This window comes from Schistocerca gregaria, chromosome 5 (genome assembly GCF_023897955.1).
Source record: "Schistocerca gregaria isolate iqSchGreg1 chromosome 5, iqSchGreg1.2, whole genome shotgun sequence".
In the NCBI taxonomy this organism is placed as follows: Eukaryota; Metazoa; Arthropoda; class Insecta; order Orthoptera; family Acrididae; genus Schistocerca; species Schistocerca gregaria.
The window spans coordinates 49,493,858-49,512,386 of NC_064924.1; the positions used below are offsets into that span (position 1 = coordinate 49,493,858).

General features: G+C 36.9%; 1 protein-coding gene across 1 annotated transcript in view; it reads right to left on the bottom strand.

Annotated features, from left to right (window-relative positions):
* LOC126272391 (uncharacterized) overlaps window positions 1–18,529 on the bottom strand; it is a 288,157-nt gene that overhangs the window by 131,198 nt on the left and 138,430 nt on the right. The window contains exons 6-7 of the mRNA XM_049975214.1: window positions 10,311–10,515; window positions 3,118–3,249 (exon numbers count right to left, since the gene is read on the bottom strand). Coding sequence (XP_049831171.1) covers window positions 3,118–3,249; window positions 10,311–10,515 — 337 coding nt within the window. The remainder of the gene's footprint in view (window positions 1–3,117; window positions 3,250–10,310; window positions 10,516–18,529) is intronic.

Consider the following 18,529-nt stretch of genomic DNA (forward strand, 5'->3'; position numbering starts at 1 on the left):
TGATGAGGTAGAATAATTATTGAGATAGTTAAGGTAAACAGAAATTTAATTGTGGTGAGGGAGTAGAATTCAATAGTAAGAAAAGGAAGAGAAGGAAAAAAATGGAGAATATGAAATGGGGCAAAGGAATAAAACATGATAAAATTTTGCAAAGAGCATTATTTAATCATGAGTCACATGGTTTAAGAATTGTGTAAGAAGGTTGTATGCAATATACCTGGAAACACTAGAAGATTACAGATAGATTATATAACAGTATGACAGAGACTTAAAAACCAGATTTTACACTGCAAGGCAATTTCAGAGACAGATGAGCACTCTGATCACAATTTATTAATTATAAACTGCAGATTGAAGATGAAGAAATTACAAAATGATAACAAATTAAGGAGATGGGACATATACAAACTGAAATAATCAGAGGTTCATGACAGACATTGATGAGTAAATTAGGGAAGAGGAATAGAATAAAAAATGAATGGGTAGCTTTGAGAGATGATATAGTAAAGACAGCAGAGGGTCAAGTAGGTAAAACAACAAGGTATGGTAGTAATGCTTTGGCAATGCACAATATATTAAATTTAACTGATGAAAGGAGAAAATATAAAAATGCAGGAAATACAGCAGATGAAAGGGAATACAGATGTGCAAAAAATGAGATTTACAGAAAGTATGAACTGGCTAACCAGGAACAGCTAGAGTGAAGATGCATGACAGTACAAGCACATTGACCAAGGGAAGGATGGGTGCCACCTATAGAAAAAAATAAACATGCCTTAGGAGAAAAGAGAAGCTGCTTATCAACATTAAGAACAAAGTGATGATTCAATGCCAAACAAATGAGGTAAAGCTGAAAGGTGAAAGATGGAAGCAATGTACAGAAGGGCTTTACAAGAGAAATGAACATGAAGGCAATATTATAGAAAGGGAAGAAGAAGTAAACAAAGATGAGCCAGGAGATACAATACTGTAAGCAGAATTTATCTTAGCACTGAATGATCTAACTTGAAGAAAAGTACCCTGGAATAGACAATGTTCCCTCAGAATTACAGAGATCCTTGTGTAAGCAATTCATGACAAAACTATTCCACCTGGTGTGTAAGGTATTTAAGATGAGTGAAATGCCTTCAGACTTCAAGAAGAATGTTGGAATTCTAATTCCAAAGGTGAGTGGTGCTGACAGGTGTGAATGTTATTGTACTTATTAAACTAAGTTGTGACCGTGAGTACTGACATGAATTATTTACCGAAGACTGGGAAAACTGATAAGAAGTTGAACTTGATAAAAATCAGTTTAGGTTCTGGAGAATGTAGGAAATGATGGGCCATACTGATCAGGTGATTTATGCTAGGAGATAGGTTGAATAATGGCATACTGACTTTCATCCCATTTGTAGCTTTATAGAAAGCTTTCGACAGTGTTGGCTGAAGTGTACTCTTTGAAACTCTGAAGGTAGCAGCATTTAAATACAGAGTGCAGAAGGTTATTTAGAACATGTACAAAAATCAGACAGGAGTTATATGAGTCGAAGGACATTAATGTGAAGCATTGGATCAGAACGGAATGAGACAGGGCTATTGTAACCTACTGCCAATATTCAACCTTTACACTGAGCAAGCAGTAAAGGAAACCATGATGAAATTTTGAAAGGAATTTAATTTCAGGAAGAAGAAATAAAAACTTTGAGGTTTGCTGATTACATTGTAGTTCTTCCAGGGATAGCAAAGGACTTACAAGTACAGTTGAATGGAATCAATATTGTCTTGAAAAGAAGTTGTAAGATGAACATCAACAAAAGTAAAACAATGGTAATGGAATGTTGTCAAATAAAATTGGGCGATATTGAAGGGATTAGATTAGGAAATAAGACACTAAAAATAGCAGATGAGTTTTTTATTTGGGCAGCAAAATAACTGATTACAGCTGAATTAGAGAGGACAAAAACTGCAGATTGGTTATTGCAAGAAAACCATTTCTGAAACAGAGGAAATTGATAACATCTAACATTCATTTAACCATTAGAAAGTCTTATGTGTAGGTATTTGTCTAGAGGGTTCCTTTGTACAGAAGTGAAATGTGGACAGTAAGCAGTTCAGACAAGAATGGAATAGAACATTTTGAAGTATGGTGCTACAGAAGAAAGCTGAAGCTTAGATTGTTAGATCAAGTCACTAATGAGGAGATACTGAACCAAATTGGTGAAAAAAGGGAAGGGATCAGTTGATAATATGTGTCCTGAAGAAGCAAGCAATCATCATTTTGGTAACAGAGAGATGCTGTGGGCAAGGGTGGGGAGGGGGGGGGGGGGATTTTAGAAGGAGAGAAATGGATGAATATGGTAGCAGGGTCAAATGCTGAAGACCACAACAGTAATTAGTTTAAACTGTATGTACGGCAGAGTTAATTACATATTTGCTGATCTATTTGACATAATTTTAAGAAAGGGACAGTTATAATAGTTGGTGTTTAATGCTTAAATTGCAGTCAAACTGTATAACAAATTAATTCCACCAAAAAAAGTATTACCCTACATGTACTAATAGCTGTGTAGCATGAAAGTCTGGTTCAAATGTTAAAATCTGCCCTGACTGGTCCCCAAAATAATCAGTACACTACAATACAGATATGTCTTCACATTTCTTAGTAGAGCTGTATATGCAAACCATGTCTTCATACTGATTGTTCTTATTCCCAGTATCTATTTTGATTTATTGAAATGGTTGTAAAAATGGATACATTATTTTTGACATATTTCAGTAATCATACATACTGAGATAACAGGTTCTGTAGTAAATTCTTGAATTCATACTACAGTTCATATTACACAGATTTGCAATCAGAAAGTTTTAGTTACAACAAATAAAAAGTTAAAACAAACTACAATAATAAATGCTGCATTGAGCACATTTGTACTACAAAATTTAATTTTGATCACTGACAATATCTCTGAAAAAGGCATTATCCCAAACATGGAAGAAGGTACAGTTGGATGCAACATTTAATTTTCATTTTTAAAGACCACGCAGTTCAGTGTTTTCAATAGTTATGAGATATAAGCACTATCTTTTCATTTGTACACAAATTAAATGTTACACCTGAGAAGAGAATGTTCTTACCATATACTTATGTAAGTCAATGAGAGCAAATGTTAAGCTTTCATTAAATTTTGCTGCAGCAGTCTCATCAGCATCATTGAAGTAACCAAGATGCTTAACCAGATCTACAGTATTGCTGAAGATTTCATAATCCTATATAACAAAGCAAGAATAAAACATATTACTTTCATGGCTCCTTATAAAAATAAATGTCTTAATTATAGTTTAACAAAAACATATCCAAATGAACAATAAAACTATCAAAGTATGTTATTATGTAAATAAAATAGAAAGAAACTTCCACATGGGAAAAATATATTAAAAACAAAGATTCCAAGACTTACCAAGCGGGAAAGCGCTGGTAGATCAGCACAATAAATAAAACACACAAACACACACACAGAATTTCTAGCTTTCGCAACCAACGGTTGCTTCTTCAGGAAAGAGGGAAGGAGAGGGAAAGACGAAAGGATGTGGGTTTTAAGGGAGAGGGTAAGGAGTCATTCCAATCCCAAGAGCAGAAAGACTTCCCTTAGGGGGAAAAAAGGACAGGTGTACACTCGCACACACACACACATATCCATCCGCACATACACAGACACAAGCACACTCTCTGCTGGATAAATTGCTTCACAGTTTTTGTGATTGCTTTCACATTTATGATTCATGGATTGGATTGAGTAGCTCTCAAACCCAGTGTTCTATGGTAGGGAATGACGGATAGAAAGTACAGAAATAGTTGTAAGAATGTCAGTGGAGTATTTTTGCAAGAGCTGCTAGTACACAAGGACCAGACATAATATTCTGTGGAATTTGATAGCAGATGTAAACAGGTTGATGTGAACGGTTACAGTCATCCATTGCACCCACACATGGTACAAAGAATACCCTTTCTGTAGTTGCTTGGGAACAATGGAGATTTTTGTTGACATTACCACAAGGCTAACCATTCCTGTCATCTTAATATCATCATGTCTGAAAGCATCAAATGTCACCATCTGTGCCAGTACTACATTTATCTCCTCTCTTGTACAGTTTACTTGTGACAATTGCATAGAGCAACCAGAAATGAAACTGCAGCTAAATAAACACAGGGGGAAAAACACCATTTAGTAGGCAACAATGGAAAAGGGAAACACATATCATCCCACAAAACATTTCATTTGCTGCCTGTAATGCAAAGCATATATTGAATGTAATAATGTAAATTTCAGCATGGAACAACAAATAAATGGAAACAAAGAGCCACTCACCAATACACAACTGTGTGGTAGTGCATAGGCACAAGAAATAGTCTAGAAAATTGTAATAGCTCTCATTTTTACCACCTTATAAAAAGTTTATTTCTGGCATCTATTTTTTTTATATGGGCATAAGTAAACCTTCCTTGAATAAACATTAATTAGAGGTAAGAAGCATTTCCATTTTAAGTTGTATGCACTGAACCATACAGATCAGAATAAAATGACTTTAGAATTCTGTTTGCACAAGAAACAGAAATGTGGAAAGTAAGTGCCTGACCTGCTTCTACTCTAAATATGCTAAACTTGGGGTATTTGTTTATTTGTCCATATAAATATCTTTTTCAGTACATATATTGTACACAGGATATTGGACAGAAAACCTTTTTATCTATTAGGTTTTCAAATGTCAAACATGCATTATTTAAATTTTTAGAACAAATTTAATCTATACAGTTAATAATTACAATTTTTTAAAATGCTATATATTTATAACTTATTTCTACAATTAAAGATACAAATTTTTCTTGCATAAGATACTGTGGGATTGAATAGTAACAGTTTTTCAGAAGGTAGGCTGTGACTTTTTAAAGCTCTGCAGTTCAGGAAGAGATTTTATATGTCTTGGAAATCTGCTGTATAGTTTTGTTACTGCATGATATAAACCTTTTTTGGCATAATGTTGCGTTGCAATGATTAACATGTATGTCACTGTCTGACTTGGTACTGAATCAAGGACACTTTTGTTCTCAGGAGAAAGGTTTTTTTCTTTTCTCAGTATACTTTTTTTTGACACGCATGACTACTTCCAGTAAATAAATGCAGGAAAGGGATAGGTTCTTTAGATCTTTAAAGAAGGGTTTGCATAGTTTTCTGCTGCTCACTTGTTTCATTATTCTTATAATTGCCTTTCGTTTCCTGAAAACTGTTATTACCTGGTGTACATTTCCCCAGAAAACGATACCGTACTGAATGTACATGAGCAAAGTATACAGCCTTAACTTTTTCTGCACTAGTATTGTTGCAAAGAATTCTTACTACAAAGCTCTTTTTGCTAGTTTTGAATTTAGGGGTTTGATATGAGTGTTCCATTTAAGATTTTCCTAGATATGAATCCCAAGAAATTTAGTTTCATTGACAGCACTAATGTTTTGGTTATCTATACATATTACGGGTTGTGCCACATTTTTATTTTGATTGGTGTGGAAATTCATGAGTACCATTTTTTGGGGATTAACTATTAGCCTGTTTCTGGTAAACCATTCACACATCTTTTGCAGGTGCAGTAAGATTTTCTTCTTTATTCCCTATTCTAATCAATAGACTGGTGTCATCTGCAAACAGTACTGGTTCAGAATCCCTAATGTGTGATGGAAAATCATTAATGTTCACAAAAAAAAGAAAGGGACCTGAAATGGAGCCTCATGGAGCTCCATGACTTTGCCCACATGGTTCTAAAAGGAGTACCTTGAGTTCATTTCCATCCATGTACTTAATTTCAGTTACCTGAGAGCGATATTCCAAATATGATTTAATCCATTGATTTGGCACACCTATTACACCATACCATTCAAGCTTCCTCAGGAGCACAGAATGATCAATCACATCAAAAGCTTTTGTTTGGTCCAAGAATAAACCTGAGATATTTCTGTGGTTGTCCACTGCATTTAAGAAATGGTTCATCAGATTGAAAGTGGCTGTTTCAATTGATCTCTGTGGTCTAAAGCCATGTTGACATCCAGAAATAATATTATTCTTGTCAATGAATGTAGTTAGTTATGAAAGGAACAATTTTTTCAATAATTTTCGAAAACCCTGACAGTAGAGACACAGGCCTATAGTTACCCATACATTGATGATCACATTTTTTATATAGGGGTATTACTTTTGCCATCTTCAGTTGCTGTGGGAAGTCACCACATGATAAGGATGAACTGCATATGTCCAATAAAGGCAAAAGTATTTGTCTTGCTGTTATTTTTATAATATAATCTGGAATGTAATGAATACCAGTTGAATAACTTCTTTGTGTCTGAAACTTTTGGTGAGACTTTTACACAGAGCTTCCCCTATGTCACAGAATAGAGACTCTAAACTCTTGTGCCATATTTGAAAGTGATGCCAACTTTGGTTCACTAAGTTAATTGTTAAATCTAATTTTTACATTCCTTTCATAAGAGATGCTGTGGCAACAAGATTTTTCTCTGTGTTTTGGGTACAACAGCCTTTATTGTCAAAAGCAAATTACTAAAGGCAAATATGTACTTAATGTTGCAGCTGAAGTACATTAAATAACTGAATTCTTGTCCTGTACAATTGGAAAAGAAAACAATATTCATGCAGTCATTCACAAGAGCTCCTTTATAGTTCATGGCCACTCAGACCTTGAAAAACTAATCCTTCTTGCAACTGCCTCTTGTCAGGCCTTAGAAAGGCGTATCCCACGCTCTCAGTTGAAATTAGTATCCTATCACCCATCCAGCTAATGCAATTCCTTATTCTGTCCATATGCCTCCTCTGCTACCAACCTTGCAACTGAATGGGCATTACCTTGTAAGCAGCTCAGAGGCAAGCCCTATTTCATCAGTACACAATAACTCCTACTGCAATCCAGACTTTCCATACACAATCAAAGATAGGCCATTTGTGAAAGAAGACACATCATATGTAAGCTGTGCTGCAAATTCTCTGCTCAGTCAAAATATATCAAGTAACTGTCTTCTCACATGAATGGCCTCGGCCAAGCTATGCTACCCATGAACATGATCATCCTGCACTTGCTGCACACCACGACACCAATGACCCTGACAACAGCTTCAATACCCATGTCATTTGAAATGAGCCCCTGCCCCCTCAATCCTGAGAACTGCTCTTAAAAAGTGCAGAGGTGTGACATGCTCCTCCATCACATCTTCTGTTGTTGCTATCCTCCAAACCAGAATCTTCACTACTCTCCTCTCCTCCTTTTCTTCTTCTTCTTCTTCTTCTGCCTAAAATCCTTCTGCCTATTCAGGTAATTCACAGAGTCTCAACCAATCTTCTCTTTTCTACCATTCAGAATTTCCTTCCATCATAGCCCTCTTTGGTTCATATCATCCTTTAGCTGGTCTCCATCTTTTTCATGGACTTCCAATTGCTCTTCTTCCATATTCTGTCCATTCTCACATTCGTCTTGGGAGTCTTTCTTGTTGCATTATTTTAATGTGGCCAAACTGCTTCAGACTATTTCTCTCCATAGTTTCTTTTAGGAAACTGATCTAAGCATGTTACATATTGTTTCATTTCTTATCCTGTCCATTCTTGTCTTATCCATGATCACCCACAGAAAACACATCTCTGTCACTTGTCTTATGCTTAGATCTTTCTTTGGCTAAATCAAACATTCTAATCTTAGGTCAAAACTGGTAGATAACACGAGTTGTACATCATGGTCTTTGTGTTGGCAGGTATTTTCCAGTTCTTAATTATACGCAGTAACAAAATTCCTCTCCAAAATTGCATCTTCGATGTTTCCTTTCTTCATTAGCTTACTTCCTAGATCTTTTAAAGCAGCTACTTCTTTAACAATTTTTCATTTACAACTTGTATTCTTAATTTCTTTCATTCTTTCTGCTGATGTTCCATTACCTATCTTTTCATTAATTTCCATGCTTGCTTCTTCATTTACCATCTGACAAGTATATAGTTGTTCTTGCAAATTCTGCACACTATCATCCCAAATCACCACACAGTCTGTATATGATACAGCTTTCATATCATCTCCTGCTGACCCTTGGCAAACTTTTATTTATTTATTTATTTATTTATTTTCATGTTCCATGGATCCTTTCTGCGAATGTATTGAAAGGACGTAAAATGTGTCAGATTATTGCAGTAATAACCATATCTAAATGGTCATGAGGCTTAAAAACTAAATCATTATAAAAAGATACATGAGGTTCAACTGTTTAAACAACACAGATTATAGTGGTTACACAAAAAATTATAAATCTTACATTCTAATACATACAAAAAGCTTTCTGTCATCAATTGATATGCCAGTGCTGCATAATTAGTTCTTATAGGAATGCTTAAATTAAATACATAGTACTAATTGTTACAAACTGTCAAAAAATTTCTGTAAAGAATACAAAGAACTGTTCATGAAAAGATACAGTTTCAGCTGTTTTATCAATTTAGTCATATCCTCAATGATTTATTTAACATGACATGGAAGTTTATTGTATACTTTTATGCTTGAATAATGTACTCCTTTTCTTTTTTATATCTTTGTGAAGATCATGTTTACTTCTTGTATCATGATCATGATATTCACTGTTTGTTTTATAAAATGTATGATTACTGTTGCCTCATGATGTTGTTCATGACTATGTAAATGAACATTGGCGACAGACAGCAAACTTACTTTTCGAATCCCTTTTCCCATTCTAAACCATTCTGTGATTTTTTTTACCGTCTATTATAATACATTTCAGGCATTTGTTATGAATGTTTCTGATTTCAAGCTGCAGTCCTTTTGACATTTCCATATCTCTCTCTAATAGTGTTGTCAGTCATTTTTATATTTATGAATGCAGCTAAGATATCTTTCCCAAAATCTCATTTCTTTTCTACTGTGTGTCTAGTTCTAAATAAAACATCTATTGTTCATCTTATGGCTAGATATTCTTTTTGTTCTCTTGATTATTGCTTACTATCATGTTTGTGGATTTCTGTAAAATTATCTTTTCATAAAGAGTGCACAATAATGTGCACTTTGTTACACTTCGTAAAACTAGATACAATAACTGCATCTGTCCAACCATCAGGAATCTTTCCATATGTTCATACTATCCTCATTATTCTATACAATCATACTATCCTCACTGTTCTATACAATCAATGAATTTTATTAGGTCCTATGGCTTTGAACATGTCTACTGTAATGTCATGTATTCCAGGAACCTTGCCAGTTTTCATTTCGAATACAGCTTTCTCTAGATCTCTTTCTATTTCCTCTATAAGGGTGTTATTTATTTCATGTCCTTCCATTTCATTACATGTATTTTTTTTTCATCCTTTCCTTCATGAAGATTTTGGGAACATTCTTTCCATACTTAAAAATTTTCTTTTACCCTCACATGGGTTTTCCTTCTTGGTTGATACCTTTAAACATTTATGCCTTTAAAAGTTGATGCTGGATCTGTTCACTGTGTATCTCTTGTGTTTCTCAATATTTCAGTTTCCAGTACTTGGTTTTTGTCTTTTTCCTCCATACATACGCTTTTCGAATTTCTTCAATGTCCCCTACCAATAGTACATGGTCACTATCAAGATTACCATCCTATTCTGACCCATTCTCTCTCTCCATTCCCCTTATCCAATACTCTCCTGTCATTTTCCATTCCATCCCTGTAATGTGATGAAATTATACACTACTTACCCACCATCCCCCTCCCCATCTCTTATACCCAACTTTTTGATTATTGACATAATTAATTCCCAGTTTGCTTCTACTCCTGAGAGATATTTCCCGTCTGCCTCACTCATCTCCATCTACCACCTTTCTGTCTCCTTGTTCAGAATCCTCCACCCTCTTCCTACCATCACTTAACCTTAACTCTCAAAGTGTACCTGCATAGGTAACTACTGCCAGTGTTGCCACAACTACAGCAGAGTCAGACTCATTCTGGGGTCTGAGTGACAAGCCCTGCCATTTTAACTTCCACCAAACTATCTTCCTCACCTCACTAAGGAAGGAACTTTTTATTCCTTTGTGTTTATTTCTGAACATGCCACTTGGTAGTATAGATAATTCTCCTCATGAAGATAAGGACTAGTCAGCAATTCTTTCTCATAGTCTTCCAGTTTTTTCACATGCATTTTCCTTTTGAATCAACAGTAAATTCAGCTTTTCATAATGATTTATTTGTTACACAGAACATTTCTAAAATTATACTTAACTTTGTACAAAATTCATTATTCCTCACATACCTCAGTACAATTCCTGTATGACAAGTATTTGTTATCCATATCCATTTCAGGTTTGTTACTATTCTGATTTGCACTTCTCCAGCAATCAGATGTCCTCCTGTCTCCAGAGAAGATGCTACCTCCAGGTAGTGGTGGTACAAGTTTAAACACAAATGTTGGCTTATTCTTACTTTCCACATCCAACAGAACATCAAACAGAGGAGAACTGCAATTACAAACATATTACAATAATTGCAAATATATATAAACTGAAAAAAATATATAAAAACGTATAATAAGTACACACTGGTTGGTCATAACTGAAATGCAGCTACTCACAGAAGTGGGCTACCATTACCATTTTGCAGCAAAACGTGATAGACATGCTAATGCATTAATCAGGGACTGATTTACACTGGAAAAAATTTTGTTCCAATTTTGGCCATCAGGTGCAGATGGTGCACTGTACACTGTTTGTATGACTGTATGACATACACACTGTCATTTGACAAGCCATAACATGAGTGAAAAGTATGGCTATTGAGAAGAGAGACTGTGCTCTGTTAGTTAAACAGTGACACACTGAAATTACAGTGACACACTGAAGAGTATCTCCAACTGAAAGGTTTGAGTAGAGGCCTGATGTCATTAAATGGTTTAAATAAGGAAATTCAAAAACATTGGTAACCTTGATGCTGCACCTGGAACAGGAAGGCATCCCAGCCCTGGTGGATGTTATTGTTGAGCTTGCTATTGCTGTAACCGAACATCTAGCACATGCCCCAGGTAGGGCTAGTGCTCATGTGGTGTCACTAGAATTGTCTATCCCATGGTCAACATGTTTTACAGTCTATTTTACATTGGTGCCCATACAAGATGCAAACATTGCAGCAGCTGAAACCCTGCTACAACATTCTGAATTTTCTCTTTGGTTTCTGGTACAGACTGAAGTTTGATGACATGGTCGAACAATACTTCTTGGAGGGATGAGACACATTTTATACTATAGGGTGTAGTGAATACACAGAACTGCCAAATTCGGGATAGTGTTTAACCACATGTTCTACATGAAGAGCCATTGCACTCACCATAAGTGACTGTATCAAGTGATTAACGAGAACTTTCATTTTCAGCCCATTCTGCTTTGAAGATAATACACAAGAAGGCCTGTCAGGTGCACCGTGATGTCTACACATTATCAAGAACTTGTACAGAATGTGATTTATGCTTTGGGAGAACCAAGTGTTTGGAAATCACTATTTTCATGCAAGATGGGACAACATCTCATATCGCTCACTCAGTCAAAGATCTGCTTAATGCAACTTTCCGTTAATGTTTTATCTCCAGAGGTTTTCCAGATGCACATTCTGTAAGATCACATAATCTGAATCCATGTAACTTTTGGGTCTGTGGATATCTTAAAGAACATGTTTACCACAGACACCTTCAGTCTCTAGCTAATCCACAGGCCCTTATACAAGAACATATTTCTCGAATTCACTGGAACTGCTGTGAGCACCTGTTGATCATGTCATTTTATAGGTGCAGCATCTCATCGATGCCTCCATGCTCATATTGGGCAAACTGTGTAAGGAGCAGTTAATAATAAAATCAACATTATGCCTTACTCACTTGTTTATCATTTCTGCCCATATCCAGTTCCTTATCCATTGCATATGGAAACATTTCTATACATCTTTCTTGCATTTGCAACACCAGAGTTGATCATGGTGGCCAAGATTGGGACTAATTTTTTTTCCAGCATAAATCGGTTCTTCATTTGCACATTAGAATATCTACAAGTTTTGCTGCCATGTGATAATTATAGCCCCCAGAGGATCTAGGTGGATAGCTGCACTTTTATTATAACTACCCAATGTAAAATTATCTGGTCTTTATGAGACTGAAATACTCCTCATTTTAAACAAAAGGGGAGACATTGTGAAAGTCAAAAGACAGGCAAAAAGTAATCAGTACAACTTTAGATCCAAATCTAGCTGAAGAAGGAACATACAGATTAAAAGCAAGTAAGGACATTAAGAAAAATACCAACACGTCTTCAGCTGTGAAAAAGTTTATGCTAAAATTCTATGGGCATATTAACTATACAAGATGTGGAATTCTATTAAACTTGTACAAAAGTTAGAACTGAAACAATAAAATGAATCAGTCCAAAAAAAGAAGCAGTTAATATGTCATGTCTGGACAATCGGTGTGGCAGATAAATATGAGACCATAACAACTTGGTCTGGTGACAGGAAAAGAGCATATTCTGAGAGAATGAGGTAATATAAATCCAAAAAAGGCTAAGTACTGTTGTTGGGTAACCTATCTTCAAGAAAAAATTCTAGTGCTATTTTTTTTGGGGGGGGGGGGGGGGGAGGTTTCTTGTATTTCTATAAGCTGAGATTATCCAAAGGTTCTTTTGATTTTCCAGCTTATTTCTTATGTTTCTTTTCTTTGTTGTCTGAATTAATTCCAGGTGTTACATTTTTCTCCATTTTTGAGATCCTTGTCATAGCATTTCTTCACTTTCCTTGTTCCACCACGTCTTCTTTTTCTAAACGGCGAGTCACAATGTTTTCTCTGTCACTTCAGTAATTTGTACCTGGAGTCCACACAATCATCTTTTATAGTTGTCTCAGCTTCTTCTCTAAAGTTTCCCATGTTTTCTGTTCTATAAGAGTTCTATTAGAGTTGTAGTTGATTATTTTGTAGCTTTCCCTTTTAGTCTTACATGCATGAAAATGTATTTTAACCTTAGAGAAATAATTATGTGAGTCAAATTCCTCATTTGTGATCATTTTAAAACTCATTATTTTAGTAATATTCCTTTTGGGTATGGCTATGTGGTTCACTTGAAATTCTCCCAGATCTAGATCTATATATCATTGTCATTATTTCTGTTGCTATTAGTATTCATGTTTGGGCTGTACTGGATCATGTGGTGTACAACAAAAGCCATCTTAGAACTACTTAATTTCAAGTTCCAAGAATCATTTGTGTGATTAATCACTGTGATGTGAAACAAGTTATTTTACAGTCATATTTCACATTCATATGTAGGTTGATGGCAGCATTTTGCAGATCTTTTTGTGTTAAAGACAACTTTAATGTGGAATAATGAATGTCATTTTTCTTCTGTGTTGTAACTACATCCATCATTATTCCTTTTTAACTGCACTGGATTATTTACAACAAATGTAATGAGGCAATATATGTAGTGTGAAATCGTAGTCAAAATGCCTAAATCCTGGAGGCGATGTCTACGAGATGATTCTGTGTGAGCACCAAGTATTATTCTTACAGCAGCGAAAAACATAGAAAATCCATTATGAATAGTAAGATGGGACAAAGAGGAAGTTACTGTGAACACTTCAGTGATACAGTTATTAATACCAGGATCAACTGCAAACTAATGCCACAAAACAGTCCAGCTATATACATTGATATCACAACAAGAGGATGAAGAGAGAGAGTATAAGAAGAAACTGAATGAGTAACTCAGCGTGTAAAGGGAAAAATCTTATAATCACAGTGGCAGCAATACTGTAGTAAGGAAAGGAGTAGAGGAGAGGAATGAGAGAGGAGAAAGACCCACTGAGTTCTGCAACAATTTTCAGCTGTTAATATCACATACTCTGTTCAAGAAACACCAGAGGAAGCTCTGTACTTGTCAAAGGCCTGGATACACTGGAAGATATCAGTTGGATTATATCACGTTAGAGACAGATTCCAAAATCAGATATCAGATTGTAAAGCATACCCATGAGTAGCTATTGCCTCAAATCATAATCTGAGTGTGATAAAGAGAAGGATGAAATTTAAAAGAACCATTCTGTAGGAAGATATGCAAAGAAATATGATATTGAAGTACTGATGAATAGTGGGATTTACTCAGTCTTGCATGCAGTTTCATTTTCTACATCAGTGGATTTGAGTTTTGAGTTTCTTGTCTACTGAGACAAATACACCACCTCCATTTTCCATTATTCCATCCTTTCAAAGCCGGCCACTGTGGCTGAGTGGTTCTAGGCACCTCAGTCTGGAACTGTGCTGGTGCTATGGTCACAGGTTCAAATTCGGCCTGGGGCATGGATGTGTGTGATGTCCTTAGATTGAAGTAGTTTTAAGTCTAGGGAACTGATGACAAATGTTAAGTCCCATAGTGCTTAGAGCCATTTGAAGCATTTGAACCATCCTTTCAATATACACTAAAATTTCCCCAAAACTGTCACTGTTATCAATTTAAGGTTTTTGCCAACTTTTTGTATCTACTATTATGTGAGCTCCACTAAATTTTAGGATGACTTCCAACTGAGGCACTTTGTGCAAAATGCTTTGACAGTTAATCACTAGTATTTAATTACTCTCACCTGTGGAAGACATTTCTGTGTATCTTAAACTGAATTTTATTGTCTCTTATAGTTATTGTTATCTGGTCTGGATGGAGCATCATCTAACCCAAAAGACCTTTGTGTGCATCCCCAGACACCTGGGTAACATGACCCATTTAGGGAGGCCCTACAATTTTCAACCCTATGGTGCAAGTCTTGGAAGTTGCAGCCTAGCGTGCCACAGAACCTTCAAAATCTTTGGTTCAGTCCTTCCTGTTGGCATGGAACCAGGGGGGCAATACAGATTGTGAGCTTTGTTAACACTCCGTGAGTTTCAGTATAGAGACAGGCATTAGAGATCATGATATCATATTGGTAATTGTTACTAAAGTTAATAAATCAATCAAGAAGGTGCAGAGAGTATTTTTGCTAGAAAGAGCAAATAAACATTGGTAGCATCCCACACAGACAATGAATGGACATCATTTCATTTCAGCATGATGGGCATAGAGGAATTCTTGGCAAAGTTTAAATGGATTATAAGTTGCACTCTGGAGAAGCACATGCCCAATAAGTAGAAGGATGGAAAAGATCCACCATGGTTTAATAACAACATCCAGAAAATGCTGAGGAAATGAAAACTGTTACACTCTCAGTTAAAAGATAAGGCAGAAATGATGACAGGACAATGTTAGTAGAGATTCATGTTCTGTAAAAATATGCTGGAAGCATATACCCTTACAAATGACCTAACAGAGAACCATAGAAAATTCTGTTCCTACATCAAATCACTAAGTGGGTTAAAGGCTTCTATCCAGTCACTTACTGTCCAGTCTGGTGTGGCAATAGAAGATAGAAAAAGGAAAGCTGAAGTTCTAAATTTCACATTTATGAAGTAGTGCATGCAGGAGGGTCATAGAAACATACCTCATTCAACCACAGCACAGATTACTGTATGGAGGACATAGTAATAGGCATCTATGGCATTCAGAAGAAACAAATAGTTGAAAACAAGTAAGTACCCGGTCCACATGGAACCCCAATTTCATTTTACAAAGAGTACTGCCTTACTTAGCTTGCATTTATCATGAATTTCTCACCCAGTGCAAAGTCGCAAGTAACTACACTCATGCTTATAAATTAAGGATCATGCTGATACATGGTGAAACAACACTCTTGTGGGCAGTTTGTGGGTTTAAATTGCCTCTGGGTATGACCATGTGGTGCATTTGACCTGTGGTCATTGCACAGCGGAGCTGGCAGCAGTTCGTATATACTGAGGTGTGTTGGTGCACGTCAGAGTACGGTGCAGTGAGTAAGTGTGCAGACATTTTCAGACATGCTAATGGTGACTGTGTATTGAAAATGGCTCAAAGAACACCTATTGATGACGTTATGAAGGGTAGAATACTAGGGCAACTGGAAGCTGGTCAAACACAGAAGGTCATAGCACAGGCCCTCCATGTGCCACAAAGTATGCTCTCAAGATTATGGCATCAATTCCAACAGACAGGAAACATCTCCAGGTACTACAGTGGACTACACCACAAGAAGACCAATATCTCAACATCAGTACCCACACACAGCCATGGAGTACTGCAGGTAGCCCTGCTTGGGACCTTACCACAGCCACTGGAACAGCTGTCTCCAGACACACAGTCTACAGACAACTGAACAGACATGGTTTATTCACCTAGAGACCTGCAAGGTACATTCCACTGATCCCAGGTCACAGGAGAGCCTGTAGTAAAGCCTAGTGTCAAGAACACAGTACATGGTCATTGGAACAGTGGTCCCAGGTTATGTTCACAGGCGAGTCCAGGTATAGTCTGAACAGTGATTCTCACTGGGTTTTCATCTGGTGTGAACCAGGAACCAGATACCAACCCCTTAATGTCCTTGAAAGGGACCCGTATGGAGGTCGTGGTTTGATGGTGTGGGGGTGGGATTATGATTGGTACACGTACACACCTCACCCCTGCATGTCTTTGACAGAGGAACTGTAATGGGTCAGGTGCATCACGATGTCATTTTGCACCAGTATGTCCACCTTTTCAGGGGTGCAGTGGGTCCCACCTTCCTCCTGATGGATGATAATGCACAGCCCCACAGAGCTGCCATCTTCAAGGAGTACCTTGAAACAGATGATATCAGGTGAATGGAGTGGCCTGCCTGTCCTCCAGACCTAAACCCAATCAAGCACATCTGGGATGCTCTTGGTCAATGTACTGCTGCACGTCTTCAAACCCCTATGACACTTCAGGGGCTCCAACAGGCACTGGTGCAAGAATGGGAGGCTATACTCCAGCAGTTGCTCGACCACCTGATCCAGAGTATGCCAACCCATTGTGCAGCCTGTGTACATGTGCATGGTGATCATATCCCACATTGATGTCAGGGTGCATGCGCTGGAAACAGTAACATTTTGCAGCGCATGTGTTTTGGGACAGTTTTCTCAATTTATCACCAATACCGTGGACTTACAGAACTGTGTCATGTTTGTTCCCTATGTGCCTATGCTATTAGCACCAGTTTTGTGTAGTGCCACATTGCATGGCACCACATTCTGCAGTTATCCTTAATTTATGAGCATGAGTGTAGAAGAAAGCATAGGAGACTATTGTTACTGTATATAAGAAGGGCAAAAGAACTGGCCCACAAAATTACAGTCCAATATCCTTAACACTGGATTGCTGCGGAATTCTTTAACATATTCTCATTTCAAATATAATAAAGTTCCATTAGATGGAAAAGTTTCCATCCCAAATCAGCACAGTTTAGGACAGCACTGGCTATGCAAAATGCAGCTTGTCCATTCCTCACAGAATATCCAGTGAACTATGGAAGAAGGAAGAAAAGAAGATTGGGTTTAATGTCCCATTGACATTGAGGTCATTAGAGATGGAGCTCAAGCTTGGATTGTGTCAAGGGTGGGGAAGGAAACTGGCCATGCCCTTTCAAAGGAACCACACCAGCATCTGTCTGGGGCAATTTAGGGAAATCATGGAAATCCTAAATCTGGATGGCCAGAGTGGGTTTGAACCACTGTCCTCCCAAATGTGAGTCCAGAGTGGTAACCAATCTCATTCAATGTGAACTATGGATGAAGGGTAATAGACAGATTACATATTCCCAAATTTCAGAAAAACATTTGACTTGGTGTTTCACTGCAGGCTATTAACGAAGGTATGAACATGTGGAACAGGTTCCCAGATATGTGACTGACTATAAGACTTACTGAGTAGTCAGACCCAGTATACTGTCCTCAATGGCTAGTGTTCATTGGAGAGAAGGGTATCATCAGGAGTGCCTGAGGGAAGTCTGATAGGATGGCTGTTACTCTCTCTCACTATATATAAATAATCTGACAGGCAGGGTGGGCAGCAACCTGTGGCTGTTTGTTAATGATGCTGTGGTGTGCAGGAAGGTGCTGTCATTAAGTGACTGTTGGAGGATACAAGATGACGTAGACAATTTTTCTAGTTGGTGTATTAAATGGCAGTTAGCTTTTAATGAATTACAAGTAGGTTATTGCAGTTAAGTAGTAAAAACAATCCTATAATGTTTGAGTACATTAGTGATGTGCTACTTGACACAGTCAGGTTGAATAGTACACAGGTGTAAAATTGCGAAACAATATGAAATGGAAAGAGCATGTAAGGATCATAGTGAGGAAAGAGAATGGTTGACTTTGGTTTATTGGGAAGGAGAACACTTATACAACATTTTGTGACCCACATTTGAGTACTGCTGAAGTCAGATTAAGGAAGACATCAAAGTAATTCAGAGGTGTGCTGCTAGATTTGTTACTGGTAGATTTGATCAACATGCAAGTATTATGAAGATGATTTAGGAAGTCAACAGAATATCCCTGGAGGGGATGCTTTTGAGAAAATTTAGAGA